Genomic DNA, 18,777 nt, shown 5'->3' on the forward strand with positions numbered 1-18,777 from the left:
ATAGTCATTATGACTGTAGCTTTGTAGTAGGCTTTGAATTTGGCAGTATAAGTTCTTCAACTTTGTTCTTCTCTTTCAAGATTGTTTTGGCTATTCAGGATTCCTTCGATTATACAGTATGATATTTTATGCCTCTAACTGTGTTAAAGCCAATTTAAAAATGTTATGAACTAAACCTCTTTAGTTTTATATTAATAGTTAAAAAAAGCAGCTATACCAAGCTTCTTCTTTAACTTTTATGTTTTTAGTCCATCTTTCTCTTTCCTAATGCCTTAAAATTTCAGCAACAGATTTTCAATTTGATATCACTACTTATCTCTTTTTATTGTCATCTCTTTGGTTATGCTCATTCTAAGAAATGAAGCAGACAACATGCATGTGTCCAGCAGGTGACACTGAAAGTTTCATTTATTTTATTAATGTCATTACTATATATTTGGAAAAATTCAAAAGTTATGAAGTCTTCCTCCAGATAAAGAGTTTCCTTTCAGATATTTTAATGGTGGCAAAGTAATATGACATAGTATAAATACATATAGCATTCTAAAGTCTCATTTTCATGATTTCAATAAGGTTTTTACATGAATTAATAACTCAAAATTTCTTTCCCTTTAGGCTATTGCATTACCCCCTATAGCCAAATGGCCATACCAGAATGGTTTTACATTTCATACCTGGCTTAGAATGGATCCTGTAAATAACATCAATGTAGATAAAGATAAACCATATTTGTATTGGTAAGTATTTCTATAAACTGATGAGTGTTAATATCTTACTTTGAAAATGAGAAGAATGCTTAGAGGTAAAATGAAAACTTATTCTTTATAGTTTCAGAACCAGTAAAGGTCTTGGTTATTCTGCTCATTTTGTTGGAGGCTGTTTGATTATAACATCAATAAAGTCAAAAGGGAAAGGCTTTCAACATTGTGTGAAATTTGACTTCAAGCCACAAAAGGTATGTGATCTTACTGAGTCATAGTTATGTTAACAAGCTTTGCCAACCTTCAGAATGCTTTGTTTTACTGTTATTCATGTAATAAGATAAATCATAATTCTATTTATATCGTTTCAAAAAATCAAGTGTAAATCACTGGATAATGGTTAACCTCTCTGATTTGAATAACAAAAAGATTTGATAGTCATTTATGGAGTTTCAGGAAAATATAAGGAGAAAATATCAATGGCAATTATTTTAGTAGTTCAAATTTAATATGTGTTTGCTTTTGTACCTTAAAATTAAAGTTCAATAGATGGCTCAACAAAATGTATAGATAGGTAATAGGCAGATAGATAAAGCAAATATGGAAAATGTTGTCAATTGTGGAGTCTAGGTAGTTGGAAAGAAGGTGTTTGTAATTGATCTTCAGCTTTTGGTAGGTATATTTGAAAATTTGCATAATAGAAAGCTGGAAAAATAATTTAGTAAGTTCTTATCAATTGAGAGCCCCCATGAATAGATACTATTCCAGAAGTTAAATATTGAATTTAATAAAGGTATTTTTATTTTATTTTTAGGTTTAATTATAACTTGTTTAGTTTTTACTTATTATCTAAATGGCTGTGTCATTGGGAGAATCATTATTATTATTTTGTACTTCTTTTTGCTTCTTTAGTGGTATATGGTAACCATAGTGCACGTTTATAACCGATGGAAGAACAGTGAACTTCGATGTTATGTGAATGGCGAGCTAGCTTCCTATGGAGAGATAACATGGTTTGTCAATACCAGTGATGTAAGTAGTTTTAGAATGTTGCAGTGAAAAAAATTATTTTTAAAGCATGAACTTTTTAAACAAAAAGTTTTAGAACTTGAATATATGTTTTGGAAATGCCACAGTGGTGGACTTTTATAACCATAATTTGGGTAGCATGTTAATTTATTTATTGAATACAACTTGTTAATGTGTAAGAAAAGATATTACTCAGTCTTTGTTATAAAATTATTCTGGATATAGTAAAGTTAAAGATTTGTAGATATAGTGGCTATATCTTGACAGCGTTTGGTCCATTTACCAACATAAATGCAAACTCCACTATAGGGCTCTAACCAGTTTTTGAATGAGTTATATTATGCATACTTGTACATTTTGCATATAATTCTAGCTGCTATAGATAACTATTATAATATTTTCAAGATTCAGAAAGAGATCCATGGGTTTGTGTGAAATTAAAAATTTTCTTATTTTTCTCCTAATTACATTCTTTTTATAGAAAACTTGAAAAAGTTCAGGAAAATGGACACAAGCTATACTGTTCATCCATTAACTTCTTTCATATTTTTGTTACATGTATATATAAGTATTGCTTAATGCCTACTTTGAGGGTGTTGTATCAGACAGACTTAGGTTTGAATCTCAGCTCTCTAGTTTAGTGACTGTGTGACCTTATTTAATCTATTAGGCCTTAGTTTTTTCCCACTTGAAAATGGGCAGAAAATAGTTCACACCTCAAAAGGCTATTGTGATGATTAAATGAGATAATATTCACAAATATATTAGTAGAGTGCCTTGTACAGAATGAACACTCAGTAAGCATTAGCTCTTTTTTTTATTATTATAAAAAAGGGATCAGCTATGTATATATTGTTTTGTAACCTGTTTTTTACTAAGTGCTTCTTTATCTTCCAGCCATTGTAATAAATAAATTTATTTTCTAAAATCCCCAGCAACCTTGCAAGATAAGCACTATTGTAATCTCCGTTGTACAGATAAAGAGAGTGAAGCACAGAGATGTTAAGTAACCTGCCATGCTCAGGAAACAGGGATTTGAATAGGTGGTTTGGCTTGAGAACACAGTGTTTACAACTTTTCTGTATTCCCTAATGTCATTACATACACATTTCCTACCATTCTTTCTGATGGTGTCATGATATAAAATGATACTCTTAAAGAGTCATGAAGAACTTTTCTTTTTTCCTTTTACATTGTACACGTAGGTTTTATAATGTCTTTACAACCTGGACATTATTAACAGGATTTTTTTATGTTACAAGAGAAACACATGCCAGCTGGATTTACATTTTCCTTTTGAGAGATTTATGTCTAAACCTATGATTTTACCCATTATCTATACGTTGATGTCTGCAAAAGTTTGTCTTTTCAGCTTTAACTTTTCCCCAAACTTGCAGAACCCTGTTGACAACTGTTTCTTTATCCATATAAACTCCATCTGTAATTAGCTCAAAGAAAAGTTTGGTCTGTGTCCCAAACCTAACTCATTATTTTCCTCCTTGCTCCAATGCCTGCTTTTCTATCTGAATTTTTGGTTTCCCAACTGTGGACCTTCAGAGCCATAATGATTTCTGACTTCTTTTTTGCATCCACTTTATTATCAAGTTTTGTTTACTGCACTTTAGAAAACTCATGTTTCCATAACATCTTTTCTGATCTCTACACCATGGGAATTAAATGAAATGCTAAATGAATTATTAGTATTTTAATCTATTCAGGTATAGTTTAGGATGGACAAAGTATTTATAGCAATAAAGGTTTTTATTATTTCTGGAGTGTGTGTGTGTATATATATATGTATATATATATATTTTTTTTTCCTAATAAAATCTTCTATTTTCTTTCACAGACCTTTGACAAATGTTTTCTGGGTTCATCAGAAACAGCAGATGCTAACAGAGTATTCTGTGGTCAGATGACTGCTGTTTACCTTTTTAGTGAAGCTCTTAATGCAGCTCAGATTTTTGCTATTTATCAGTTGGGCCTTGGATACAAGGTATGTACTTACCATTCACTTGTCTCACCGATGATAGTTGAGCTTGATTTGAAGGTGGGTTATGCATGTGGAAATCTATTTGGGTTACCAAACTATATGTTAAGGTAACCAGGAACACTACAGAGAAGTCACTGGGGTCTGAAGCATACCAATTTATGAGGGAAATGCTGTATATTTGACTTATGTGGGGCATTGCACAAATAATTAGTTCAAGTTTCAACTTTAGTTTGTGCTGCATTTCTTTCGATGATGTCATATCTTTGCACAGGTAAAGTTTTGATAGTTGCTGTGATAAAAAGCTAGTATCATGTGAAAATGTGGAATAGAAAATGAGTATGGTGGTATTATAATCTGACTCCATGGCTTGAGAATTTGTACAGTGCCTTAGATGCACATACATCCCATTAATAAATAATTTTGTCAATATAATAATAAAAGAAACATGTTAATTTTCTATCAACTTATACATTAATTTTTTTAAATGGTTACTACATTGTTAGACTATAAGGTTGCTTGGACCAAGTTATTTATTAATTTTGTTAGAATAGAAGGTTATTTGGACTAAGCTATTTATTAATAATAAGTAGAAATATTCACTATTTATTATGGTAAAGAGTTTCATGAAAAAATTACTGAGATGCTAAGAGTGCTATGAGCCAGAAAAATTTGGGAAACTCTGGGTTCAGCCATCAGTGGTCTCAAGTTTGGTTTCAGGGAGAAATTTAATGTCTGCTATGTTTGTTTGAAAACCAAATTGACTTTTAAAAGTTGATTTACATATCATTTACAGGCAATATAAAGTGTAAATATTTTAATTAATTTTGACAAAAGTATAATTACCACAGCAATCAAGAAATAGAACATTCCATCATTGTGAAAGGTTTCATTGTTCTCCTTCCCAATCAATTCCTTCTTTCCTAACCCCAGCCCTTTCTATCAGACAAGCAACCATTGCTCTAATTTCTATCAGTAGATTAAATTTGTTTTTCTTAAGGTTTTTTGTAAATCATGCAATATGTGGTCCTATGAGTTTTGTTTCTTCTTAACATGTTTTAAGATTCATCCATGTTGTTTTGTTTTAGTGCACTTGTTCCTTTTTATTGCTGAGTAGTATTCCATTGTACAAATATAGCACATTATAATCCATTCATCTGATAGTGGACATTGGAGTTGTTTCCAGTTCTTGGCAGTTATGATTAGGCTGCTATGAGTATTGGTGGACATATGTTCTTCTTTGTGTGGACATATGTTCTTCTTTCATAAATACCTAAGAGTATAATTGCTGAGTGGTATGGTAACCAAAATGACCAAACTCTTTTTCAAGGTAGTGGTATAATTTTATATTCCCACAAGCAAGATATAAGATTTCTACTTGCTCTGTATTTTTGTAAACACCTGGTATTGGCACACTTTTTAGACATGTGAATGACTGTGTAGCAGTATCTCATCGTGCTTTTAATTTGTATTGTTTTATTGACTGGAAATGCTGAGGACCTTGTCTTTGCTATTGGTCATTTGTGTATCTGTGTGAAGTGTGTTCAAATCTATTGCTCATTTTTTGATTGGGTTGTTTGTTTTCTTATTATTGAGTTTTGATATTTCTTTGTATAATCATATAATAAATATATGATTTACAGATATTTTTCCTTAGTGTGTCATGGTTTTTATTTTTTTAATATAATGTTTGAAAAGTAAAGGAATTTAATTTTTATGAATTCCAATTTGTCAAAATTTTTCTATTATCAGCATGCTCTTTGTGTCCTAATAAATATTGACCTATATCAAGGTTGGAAAGATTTTTTTTCATATTTTCTTCTAAGTTTTAAAATTTTAGCATTTATGTTCAGGGCATGATCCATTTTGAGTGAATTTTTGTGTATGGTGTGGGGTAAAGGTAAAAGTTAATTTTTCTTTTTCATAGGCGCTATGGTCTGAATATATGTGTCCCTCCCACACAATTTATATGTTGAAACCTAACCCCCAATGTGATGGTATTAAGAAATGGGGCCTTTGGGAGGTGATTAGGTCATGATGCCTCCACCCTCATAAATGGGATTAATGCAATTATAAAAGAGACCTGAGGAACCCTTTTGCCCTTCCTCAATATGAGAAAATATAGAAGGCACCATTTATCCCTCACTAGATACTTAATCTGTTGGTGTCTTGATCTTGGACTTCTCAATAAACAATAAGTTTCTTTTGTTTTTAAATCATCTGGTCTAAGATATTTTGTTATAGCAACGTGAATGGACTAAGACAATCATGATACCCTGGTGTTCCTTTACAATTTTTTTGGTAAGCAGTATTCTTTCTCCATTGTATAACCTTGTCATCCTTGAGGCTCTATTCTATTCCTGACTTATATGTCTTGTCTTTTTTTTTTGAAGACAGAGTCTCACTTTGTTGCCCAGGCTAGAGTGAGTGCCATGGTGTCAGCCTAGCTCACAGCAACCTCAAACTCCTTGGCTCAAGCAATCCTGCTGCCTCAGCCTCCCGAGTAGCTGGGACTACAGGCATGCGCCACTATGCCTGGCTATTTTTTTCTATATATATTAGTTGGCCAATTAATTTCTTTGTATTTATAATAGAGATGGAGTCTCGCTCTTGCTCAGGCTGGTTTCGAACTCCTGACCTTGAGCAATCCTCCCGCCTCGGCCTCCCAGAGTGCTAGGATTAAAGGCGTGAGCCACCATGTCCGGCCCTATATGTCTTTTCTTGCACCAATATCATACTCTCTTGATCATTATAGTTTCATAGAAAGGTTTGGACACAGGAAGTTTTAAAACCCTCAAATTTATTAGTCTTTTTCAAAATTGTTTTGACTATTTTAAGCCCTTTGCATTTCCAGACATTTTAGAATGGGTTTATCAATTTCCACAAAAGCCTGGGGTTTTATTTGCAATTGTATTGCATATATAGATCAGTTAGGGGAGAATTGACATCTTACTAATACTAAACTTTACAGTCTGTGAACATGATATATCTCTCCGTTTACTTGATCTTCTTTAATTCCTCCCAGTAATGTTTTGTGGTTTTCATTGCATATATTATGGACACATTTTGTTAAATGTATTCCTAAGTTTTTCATATTTTTTGGATGATATTATACATTATATTTTTTAAAATTTAAATTCTGATATTTTGCTTCCAGTATATATAAATATAATTGAATTTTGTTTATTGACCTTTTAAACTAAGACCTTGCTAAACTTGCTTATTAGTTTTTCTAGCTTATTATTATTAATGTTTTAGAATTTTCTATACAATTTATGTAGACTGTGGGTTTAACTTCCTGATTTTCAATCTGTATCCCTTCTCTTTTTCTTACCATTTTGTGCTAGGTGGAACTTTAGTATAAATAATTAAATAGGCAGGACGCGGTGGCTCATGCCTGTAATCCTAGCACTCTGGGAGGCCGAGGCTGCGGATTGCTCAAGGTCTGGAGTTGGAAACCAGCCTGAGCAAGAACGAGACCCGTCTCTACTATAAATAGAAAGAAATTAATTGGTCAACTAATATATATATAAAATTATCTGGGCATGGTGGCGCATGCCTGTAGTCTCAGCTACTTGGGAGGCTGAGGCAGGAGGATTGCTTGAACCCAGGAGTTTGAGGTCGCTGTGAGCTAGGCTGACACCATGGCACTCTAGCCTGGGCAACAGAGTGAGACTTTGTCCCCCCCCAAAAAAATTAAATAGAAGTGTAGGAATAGACATTTTTGCCTTGTTCCTGATTTTTTGGGGGAAGCATTGGTACATACTTAATGAATTTTATAAGGTTAAAAAATGTCCATTTCTAGTTTCCCGAGAGTTTTTATTAAAAGGACATTTTTATTAAAAGAATGAATTTTGTAAAATAAGTCTTGGTTTTTGAATAAGTCAGCTAATCTCTGCTTTTTAACTGAATTTTTACATAATTTACATCAATGTAATGATAGGTATTCTGTGATTTAAATCTACTATCTTGTATTTGTTTTTATTTGTCTCATCTGTTCTTTGATTCTTCCCTTTTCCTGCTTTCATTTGGATTATTTATTTTTTAGAATTCCATTTATTTCTGCTATTGGTTTATTAATTATTCTTTATCTTTAACTTATCATAGTCTACCAACAGATGATATTATTTTACATGTAGTGTAAGAACCTTCTAACATTATCCTGCAATTCCCCCTCCTTTCTTTTATTGTTATAGATTTTACTTCTATGTATAGTACAAATCCCATGATATATTTTTATTATTTTTGATTCACTTTAAAGACATTAAAAATGAAGAAGATGCTGTGTTTTATATTTACCTATGTATTTACCATTTGTAGGACATCTCATTTCATTGTTTAGATTCATATTTTCATATTATGCTCTTTCCACTTGAATGACTTTAATATTTCTTCTAGTGGAGGCTTACTGTTAATTTTCTCAGCTTTCATTAGTCTGAGAAAACCTTTATTCTGCTTTTAGTTTTGAAAAATAGTTTCAGTGGTTATAGAATTCTAAGGTGACAGTATTCTTTTTTGAGCTTTGTAAAGATATTCTTTGTCACCTGATTTGCAAGAAGTTTCCAACAAGAAGGGTATGGTCTTTATTATACTTCTGCCTCTGTATGTAACACTTCTTTTTTCTATTGCTACCTTCAAGATTTGCTCTTTATTACTATTGTCAGAAACTTTTCATGTACTTAGGTTGCTTTAGATTACTCAAACTGCTTGTATCTGTGGGTTTATATTTTGGTCAAATTTGAAAACATTTTGGCCATTATTTCTTCAATTATGTTTTCTTTCATTTTTTTCTTCTGGGATTCATATTATGTTTATTTCAGACCCTTTAAAATAAGCCAACAGACTCTATGATTTTTTTTTTTTGCTATAAGTTTTTAAAAATAATTTGCTTTGGGTTGTTTTCATTGCTATGTCTTTATGTTCACTAATTCTTCCTTCTCAAATGTCTAATCTGCCATTAGTCCCATCAAGTAAATTTTTCATTTCACATTTTGTGTTTTTCATTTTTATGTTTCAGTTCTTTTTCATTATCATCTATTTTTCTTACATGTTAGGCTTTAAAAGAGAAAAAAATCCCAACATTTTGATTATAGGTATAATAACTGTTTTAATGTCTTTTTTCTTTTAATTTCATCATCTATGTTATTTCTGGGTCTATTTTTATATAATGACATTCTCATGGTTATTTCAGCCTTCTCTGTTTGTTTATTAATTTTAGAATACATATTGGACATTATGATTTTTACTGTGTTAAGTGTTGGATTTTTTTTTTTTTTTTTTTTTTTTTGCTATTCTTTAAAGAGTATTGAGCTTTGTTCTGCTAGCCAGAAAGTTATTTAGAGTTAGGTTTTATTTTTTTTGAGTTTGTTTTAAAGCTTTGTCAGGGGGACTCAGAATAGCTTTTACTCTAGATGATTTTTTTAAAAATAGAAGCATTCTGAAATGTAATAGACATACCATTCACCCAATTCACCCATTTAATTTGTATAATTCAGTGGTTTTTAGTATATTCACAATTGGCTGTCACCACTGTCTAACTTTATATTTCGTTCACCCCCCCCAAAATATTCTACATTCCATTAGTAATCTCTCCCCATTTTTCTTTCCCATCAGGTTCTGTAAACTTCTACTTTCTCTCTCTGTGGATTTGCCTGTTCTGGACAGTTCATGTTAATGGAGTCATACAATATGTGGTCTTTTGTGATTGTCTTTTTTTCACCTAGCATAATGTTTTCAAGGTTCACCTGTGTGGTAGCATTTATCAGTTCTTCATTCCTTTTTATCCTAATATTCCATTGTATGGGTAGCCCATATTTTTTTTTAATCTCTTCATCAGTAATGGACATTGGGGTTGTTTTTACCTTTTGCTATTGTGCATATTAGCTGATATGAATGCTTATGTACAAGTTTTTATGGGGTATATGGTTTCATTTCTCTTGGTTTTATACTTATGGTAGCATTGCTGGGTCATATGTTTGGCCATATGAGGAATTTTCAGATTGTTTTCCAAAGTGGCTAAACCATTTTACATTCCTACACCGATATATGAGGATTCTGATTTCTCCATATTCTCTCCAATTTATCTGACTTTTTGTTACAGCCATCATAGTGGGTGTGAAATAGTATCTCGTTGTTTTGATTTGCATTTTTCTGATAACTAATGATGTTGAACATCTTTTCATGTGTTTATAGGCTATTCTTTAAATTTTTATTTATTTTATTATTTTTTATTTTTTTGAGATGGAGCCTCCCTCTGTCACTTGGACTAGAGTGCCATGGCATCAGCCTACCTCACAGCAACCTGAAATTCCTGGGATTAAGTGATTATCCTGCCTTAGCCTCCTGGGCTGAGTAGCTGGGATTACAGGCATAAGCCACTATGCTGAGCTAATTTTTCTATTTGTACTAGAGGTGGGGTCTCATTCTTGCGCAGGCTGGTCTCAAACTCCTGACCTCAAGTGATCCTCCCACCTCGGCCTCCTAAAGTGCTGGGATTATAGGCGTGAGCGACCGTACTAGGCCCTTATAGGCTATTTATATATTATTTTTTGAGAAAGATCTATTCAGATCCTTTACCTATTTTTCAATTTTATTTATCTTTCTACTGTTGAGTTGTAAGGATTTTTTAAAAATTAAGACTTTGTTTGTTTGTTTGTTTGTTTGTTTTTTGAGACTGTCCTGCTCTGTTGCTCAGGCTGGAGTGTGGTGACCTTATCATAACTCAATGCTACCCTGAGCTCCTGGGCTCAAGCCATCCTCCTGCCTCATGCACTTGAGTAGCGGGGACTACAAGTGCATGCCAGTGTGCTGGGCTAATTTTTAAATTTTTAATGGAGAGGAGTCTCACTCTTCTTGCTTTGGCTGATCTCCAACTCCTGGCCTCAAGTGATCCTCCCATCTCTGCCTCCCAAAGTTGCTAGGATTACAGGCGTGAGTCACAGTGCCCAGCCTATAACATTTTTGTGGTAAAATACACATAAAATTTACCATTTTAGACAATTTTAAGTGTACAGTTCAGTAGTGTTATGTAGGTTTACAGTGTTTGTCTAACCAGTCTCAAGAATTCTTTATATCTTGTAAAATTGAAACTCTATATCCACCAAATTTTAAAATAACTCCTGTTTTTCCCTTCCCATCAGCCCTAGTATTAAGAGTGTTTTATATGTATGTATATGTATATATATGTATATATATATATGTATATACACATACACACACAGACACACACACATATATATGTTCTGGATACAAGTCTTATTATCATATATATGATTTGCAAATATTTTATCTCATTTTGTGGTTTTCTTGAGGCTGGCTATTTAAAATTAACTGGTTTTTAAAGTTTGATGAAGTCTAATTTGACTATTTTTCCTTATCACTTATAATTTGGTGTCATATAATTTCCTAATCCAATATCATAAAGATTTATTCTTTTTTCTGTTTTAAAGTTTTATAGTTTTAGCTCTTATGTGTAAAGCTTTGATCCATTTTGAGTTAATTTTTGAATGTGGTGTAAGGTAGGGGTCCAACTTCATTCTTTTGCATGTGGATGTCTAGTAGTCGCAGTGTCATTTGTTGAAGACAATATTCTTTCCTTATTGTATGTTTTGGCACTCTCATTGAAAATCAGTTGACTATAAATGTAATTGTTTATTTCTGGACTCTCAGTTTTATTCTGTTGATTTCTATATTTGTCCTCAGGCCAGTACCATGCAGTCTTGATTACTACAGTTTTGGAATACAGTTTAAATCAGGAAGTCTTGATTGTTTCAACTTTGTTCTCTTTCAAATTTTTTTTCTTTTTGGTGGCTGTTCTGCATATCTTGTGTTTCTATATGAATTTACACTCAACTTGTCAAAACTGTGAAAAAGGCAGCAAGATTTAGATAGGCATTCCATTGACGCTACAGATTCATTTGAGAGTTTTTGCCATCTTAAGAGTATTAAGTCTTCCAATCAATGAGCATGGCATCTTTCCGTTTATTTAGGTCTTCTTTCATTTCTTTCCACAATGTTTTGTAGGTTTTAGTGAACAAATCTTGCATATGTTTTGTTAAATTTGTTCCTAAATATTTTCTTCTTTTATATGCTATTGGAAATTTAATTTCATTTTTGGATTGTTCATTGCTTGGGTATGATAATACAATTGATTTTTATATATCTATCTTTTATCCCACAACCATGTTGTACTAGTTTGTTAACTCTGATAGTTTTTGTATTATCTTTATATGAGATTATATAATTTGCAAATTGAGATTGTTTTAGTTCTTTCATTACAATCTGGATGCCTTTTATTTCTTTTCCTTGCCTAATTGTCCTGGCTAGAACTTCTGGAATCACTAGAACACTGTTGAATAGAAGAAGGTGGTGTCAGCTTACATTCTTTTTCCTGATCTTAGAGGGAAAGCATTTGGTCTTTTGCTATCAATAATTATGTTAATTATTGATTTTTCATAGATGTTCTTTGTCAATTTGAGGAAGTTCAATTTAACTCCCAGTTCATTGAGTGTTTTTGTCATGAAGATATATTAATTTTGTCAAATGCTCTTTGTGGTTGTATTGAGATGATCATGTGATATTTTCTTTTTGGTTCTGTATTTTATTAATACAGCATATTACACTGATTGTTGTTCTGGTGTTAAACCAACCTTATATTCTTGGAATAATCTTACTTCGTGTCATGGTTTATATTCTCACCTGTGAAGTTACATGGTATCACAGAGACACCTTATAACTACTGATATTAGTACTTTACATAACCCAGGCTAAAAGTCTTATTGACAGTCATTTATGATGAAGAATAGCTATTCTTTTCCTTACATATATGGTCAGAGAGTGATAAAACTGTACTACAAATAATATACAGTTGAGAAATTGATCTCCTTGCTTTACTTAATACTGTTGAAGTCTATTGTATACTATAATCCACCTTTTAAAGAATTCCTCAGTGCTTGCTTTTAGATAGCAGATATATTGAAAAATGGCAGTTCTTCAGACACAGTCATTGATGCCTGTAATCCTACCACTTTGGGAGGCTGAAGATTGCTTGAGGCCAGGAGTTCAAGACCAGCCTGAGCAACATAGCGAAACCCCATCTTTACAAAAAATAAAATAATCAGCCAGATATGGTGGTGCACGCCTATAGTCCAAGGTACTCAGGAGACTAAGGCAGCAGGATCACTTGAGCCCAGGAGTTTGAGGTTGCAGTGAGTTATGATGACACCTCCTGCACTCTAGCCTGGGCAACTATGAGAGACCTTGCATCAAAGAAAAAGAAAAACGGCAATTCTTGACTGACCTTTAAAACATTGCAGTTAATTAGGACTTAACACTTTAAAATATATAATTCACAAGACATAAAGGGTTGAATGTTTCTTTTCTGTGTTCTTACTGTTTGTTGAAATATTGTTTCTTTAAATCCTTTGGAGGACATTGTTTTTATTTTAATTCATCACATCAACTAGCATTTATAGATGAATATTATTTTTATAAAATTAGCAGAAATTCTTGAAACATTTTCAATACTTTTGCCCATTTCTCTTCATTAAATCACATAATTATTTATTGAGTTCTAAGAATTTTATCTTACCATGTTTCTTAATATCTGAGTAAATTTGCTTTTGTGGCAGCTAAAGAAATTTCCATTTATAAATATTTTATAAATGATAATTTCCTAAAATGTATTATAGAAAATATGTATTAAAATTTTGATTTTGATAACTTATTTTTCCATATCATGTAATTTTGATTTACTGGTACTAATTTTAATTCCTGCAATTTAAAAGCTGTAAAGATTATTAGTAGGAATGATTGTTTCCAAATTCCATACAGAATAAAAAATATAATGTTTGTTTAGCTATTTCTTTCAACAACCTGTAAATGTTGATGTACTGTACTTTGAATAGAAGCAAAGAGTAAGATTAAAAAAAATTTTAATTGAGCTTCTTTCTAGTCTCTACTCAGCAACAAATAACTGTTTGGACTTAACTAATTTCTTTGAAGTTTTTTAGTTGCTGTACCTAGAGAGTGGACTATATAATTTCTCAGACCATATGGCTGTTTTGTCTAAAAGTTGATAAGCAGGTTAGCATTCTATCCAAAAGCATTTATTTTAGGTACATACAGTGATACTATCCCTGCTACAATTAGCTTTCATTAAAAAAATTTTAAATGAATATTTAAAAATTATGTGTATAATTTTATTAATCAGTTATATAGGAGGTCGAATTTTTAAACAATTAAATAGAATTGGTTGATATATTTAATTAAAGCCCTTTAAGTGTTTCATGTAAAAATCTAAAGGGTAAAGATAGTTTTCCTATCCTAATTTACATTTTATATTTTATGCAACTATTGAATTATATTCCTAGTCTGTTGGATATGATAATCCTTTTTGTTTCTTTAAATTGGTATAGTTAAATATTTCTTTTTAAAAAAATCCTTATCTGTGATTTCTTAGGACTGTTGTTTGTAAAGTAAATATGAGCTCTTTGGTTAAGGTGAATATGTAGGTAAATAAGAATTCTATAGTATTGTAATGTTGATGTGTAAATCACTATGTAAATTTTAAAAGACAAAAGCATATGATAACTAAATATCAGTATATTCACTATATAAAAAGATGTAATTTGTGACATCAATAATATAAAATGGGCATAAAGATATAAAGAATGTAGTTTTATATGCACTTGAAGTCATTATCAATTTAAAATATATTACCATAACTTTAAGATATTTTATGTAATTCCCATGGTAACCACAAAGAAAATACCTATGGAAGAGGCACAGAAGGAAATGAGATAGTAATCAAACATGTGTTAAAGATAAACTAAGAGACAAAGAAAAGTTTAGAGTTTATTTGAGCAATTCATGAATCAGGAATCAGGAAGTACCAAACCAAAAGAGGGTTTGAGCAATTCATAAATCAGGAAGCGCCAAACCGAAAGACGGTTTGAACTTCAATAATGAAGTGTAGAGACAAGCTTTTATAGAGTGAATGCAGGAATAAAACAAAGAAGATATTTGATTGGTTATAGGTATAAAGTTGCCTTTTTTGGTCTGTCTTGTTAAGTCTCTGGTTGTATCATTATAAGTTAATTGTCTGCCTTTGATTGGTTGTGCTTAAGTTTTGTTTTTTTCTAATACAAGCATTTATAAGAAATGGCCCAAATTTTGCTTATGTTTGCAATTTAAGCAGTGTTGAGGTCTTTGTCTGCACCAAGGTTTTCCAGGCCTGATCTCCATTTTAATTTGCTTTAATACATGTCACTACAAAAAGTCAGTGAAACACAAAGGAAGTCAGCAAGAGAGGAAAACAGACAAAAAAGCTATACGACATACAGAAAACAATTAACAAATGGATTATTAAGTCCTTCCCTATCACTAATTACTTTAAATATAAGCAGATTGACCTCCCCAATCAAAGGACATAGATTGGCTGACTGGACTAAAATAAAAATAAAAAAAGAAAACAAGATCTAACTGTATGCTCTATATAAGAAACTGACTTTATATCTGAGGAGACACCAAGGCTGACTGTGAAAGGATAGAAAAAAAGATATTACTTGCAAATAGTAAACAAAAGAGAGTAGGAGTGTTCATACTTACATAAGACAAAATAAACATTAAGTCAAAAACTGTCACAAGAGACAAAGAAGGACATTATATAATGATATGAGGTTCAGCTCACCAGGAAAATCTAACAATTATAAATACATGCACCTAACATCCGAGCTCCCAAATGTCTGATGCAAACCTTGACAGAACTGAAAGGAGAAGTAGGCAGCAACAAAATAATAATAGGAGACTTCAGTAGTCAACTTTTCAATAGCAAACACAACCAGACAGAAGATCAATAAGAATCAGAGGAATTAAACAACAATATAGGCCAGTTGTCAAGCATATACATGACACTCCCTATAACAACAGTAGACTATGCATTCTTCTCAAGTACACATGGAACATTCTCCAGGATAGACCACATGTTAGAACACAAAATAATTGTCAACAAATTTAAGAAGATTGAAATCATACCAAGTATCTTTTTTGACCACAGTGGAATATTTCCACAAGTATGTAGAAATTAAATAGTACATGTAAACAACCATTGGATCAAAGAAGAAATCACATGGGAAATTAGAAAATATTTTGAAACAAATAAAAATGAAAACAATATATCAAAACTTATGGCCGGGCGCGGTGGCTCACGCCTGTAATCCTAGCACTCTGGGAGGCCAAGGCGGGTGGATTGCTCAAGGTCGGGAGTTCGAAACCAGCCTGAGCAAGACCCCGTCTCTACTATAAATAGAAAGAAATTAATTGACCAACTAAAAAAAAAAAAAAATATATATATATATATACAAAAAATTAGCCGAGCATGTTGGCGCATGCCTGTAGTCCCAGGTACTCTGGAGGCTGAGGCAGTAGGATCGCTTCAGCCCAGGAGATTGAGGTTGCTGTGAGCTAGGCTGACACCATGGCACTCACTCTAGCCTGGGCAACAAAGTGAGACTGTCTCAAAATAAAAAAACAAACAAAAAACTTATGGCATTCAGTGAAAGCAAAACAAAAGGGAGATTTTTAGTGGTAAAGGCTTATATTATAAAAAAAGAAACATCTTAAATCAACAACCTAACTTTACACTGCAAGGAACTGGAAATAGAAAAACAATGAAATCAATGTTAGCAGAGGGAAGGAAATGATAAAAACAATTAGAGCAGAAATAAATGAAATTGAGAATAGAGAAGCAATATAAAAAAAATCAATGAAATTAAGAGTTGGCTTTTTGAAAAGATCAAAAAAGTTGACAAACTGTTAGCTAGATGAAGAAAAAAGGGGACTCAAATAAAATCAGAAATGAAAGAGGAGACATAACTGATGTCACAGAAATAAAAAGGATTATAAGAGACTACTGTGAACAATTAGATGTCAACAAATTGTATAACCTAGAAGAAATGGATAAATTCCTAGAAACATACAACCTATCAAAACTAAATCAAGAATAAATTAAAAATTCTGAAAAGACCTATAGCTAGTAAGGAGATTGAATCAATAATACAAAAACTTCCCAGAAAGAAAAGCCCAGGATTAGATGGCTTCACTGGAGAATTCTATCAAACATTTAAAGAAGAATTAACATCAATGCTCCTCAAACTCTTTGAAAAAATTAAAGACGAGGGAACACTTCCAAGCTTACTTTATGAGGCCAGTATTACCCCGATACCAAAGCCAGGTAAAGGTAGTACAAGAAAGAAAACTACAGACCAGTATCTGTGATGAATATTGATGGAAAAATCCTCAACAAAAATATTAGTAAACTGAATTTATTAGCACATTAAAAGAATTATATATAATGACAAGGCGGGATTTATTCCTGGAATGTAAGGATTGTTCAACATATGAAAATCAGTCAGTGTAATACACAAGAGAGTGAATTACAAAAACCCCATGATTATTTCAACTTATGCAGAAAAAGCATTTGACAAAATTCAACACCTTTTCATGATATGAAAACACTGAACCATCTGTGAACAGAAGGAAACTACCTCAACATACAAAAGACCATATATGAAAAGCCCATAGCTAATGTCATATTCAACCATGAAAAACTGAGAACTTTGCCTCTAAAATCAGGATCAAGGTAAGGATTTACTTGTTCTTTTCTTTTTTTTTTTTTTTGAGACAGAGTCTCACTTTGTTGCCCAGGCTAGAGTGAGTGCCGTGGCGTCCTAGCTCACAGCAACCTCAAACTCCTGGGCTCGAGTGATCCTTCTGCCTCAGCCTCCCGGGTAGCTGGGACTACAGGCATGTGCCACCATGCCCGGCTAATTTTTTTTTATATATATATCAGTTGGCCAATTAATTTCTTTCTATTTATAGTAGAGACGGGGTCTCGCTCTTGCTCAGGCTGGTTTTGAACTCCTGACCTTGAGCGATCCGCCCACCTCGGCCTCCCAAGAGCTAGGATTACAGGCGTGAGCCACAGCGCCCGGCCCAGGATTTACTTGTTCTTGCCACTTCTATTCAACGCAGTATTGGATGTCCCAGGTAGAGCAATTATGTAAGGAAAAAAATTTAAAGGCATCCAGATTGGAAAGGAAGAAGTAAAATTACCTCTTTACAGATAGCATGATCTTATATATCAAAAACCCCAATGATTTCACCAAAAACTGTTAGAACTAGTAAATGAATTGTTCAGAGTTGCAGGATACAAAATCAACACACAAAAATCAGTTGTGTTTCTATATATTTAATACTAACAATGAACAGGAAATGTTCATAGTTCATAATACTAACAATGAAAAGGAAAGTATGACAAATTATCCCTTTTACAATAGTATCAAAAAGAATAAAATGCTTAGGAGTAAACTCAACCAAGGAACTAAAAGAATTGTACACTGAAAAGTCTAAAATGTTGATGAAAAAATTAAAGAACACACAAACAAAAGACATCCTGTGTTCATGGAGAAGACGATATTGTTAAAAGTCCATACTACCAAAGCAATTTACAAATTCAGTGCAATTCCTATCAAAATCCCAATGACATTTCTTATATAAATCGAGAAACTATCCTAAAATTCATATGGAATCTCAAGAGATTCTCCATAACTAAATAATCTTGAAAAGGAAGAACAAAATTGGAGGCTTTATACTTTTGGATTTCAAATCTTACTATGTAGTTACATTAATAAAAACATTGTTAGATTTGCTTAAAGATGGGCATACAGACCAATGGAACAAAATAGAGAGTCCAGAAATAAACTTTTGCATATATGGTTAAATGATCTTCGATAAGGGAGCCAGTGTTGCATATTGGGCAAGGATTGTGTCTTTAATACGTGGTGTTGGGCAAACTGGATATCCATATACAAAAGAATAAAGTTCGACTCTTACTTCACGCCATGTACAAAAATTAGCTTGAAATGGACTAAAGACCCCAAAGTAAGACTTAGCACTATGAAATTCCTGAAAGGAAGAAATCTTCATAACATCAGATTTGGGAATTCAAATTTGGTGTCTTGAATATGAAAAAAGCAAAAACATATATAAGATAATGTC

The 18,777-nt window shown here is 32.3% G+C and overlaps 1 protein-coding gene across 9 annotated transcripts in view; it reads left to right on the top strand.

The window, feature by feature from the left end:
• Positions 1–18,777, top strand: part of LRBA (LPS responsive beige-like anchor protein) — a 635,991-nt gene that overhangs the window by 90,832 nt on the left and 526,382 nt on the right. For all 9 annotated transcript variants that reach the window (XM_076010592.1, XM_076010588.1, XM_076010587.1 and 6 more), the window contains exons 6-9: positions 616–737; positions 829–955; positions 1,614–1,733; positions 3,580–3,726. In XM_076010592.1, coding sequence (XP_075866707.1) covers positions 616–737; positions 829–955; positions 1,614–1,733; positions 3,580–3,726 — 516 coding nt within the window. The remainder of the gene's footprint in view (positions 1–615; positions 738–828; positions 956–1,613; positions 1,734–3,579; positions 3,727–18,777) is intronic.

The sequence above is a fragment of the Microcebus murinus genome, chromosome 15 (genome assembly GCF_040939455.1).
Source record: "Microcebus murinus isolate Inina chromosome 15, M.murinus_Inina_mat1.0, whole genome shotgun sequence".
NCBI lineage: Eukaryota > Metazoa > Chordata > Mammalia > Primates > Cheirogaleidae > Microcebus > Microcebus murinus.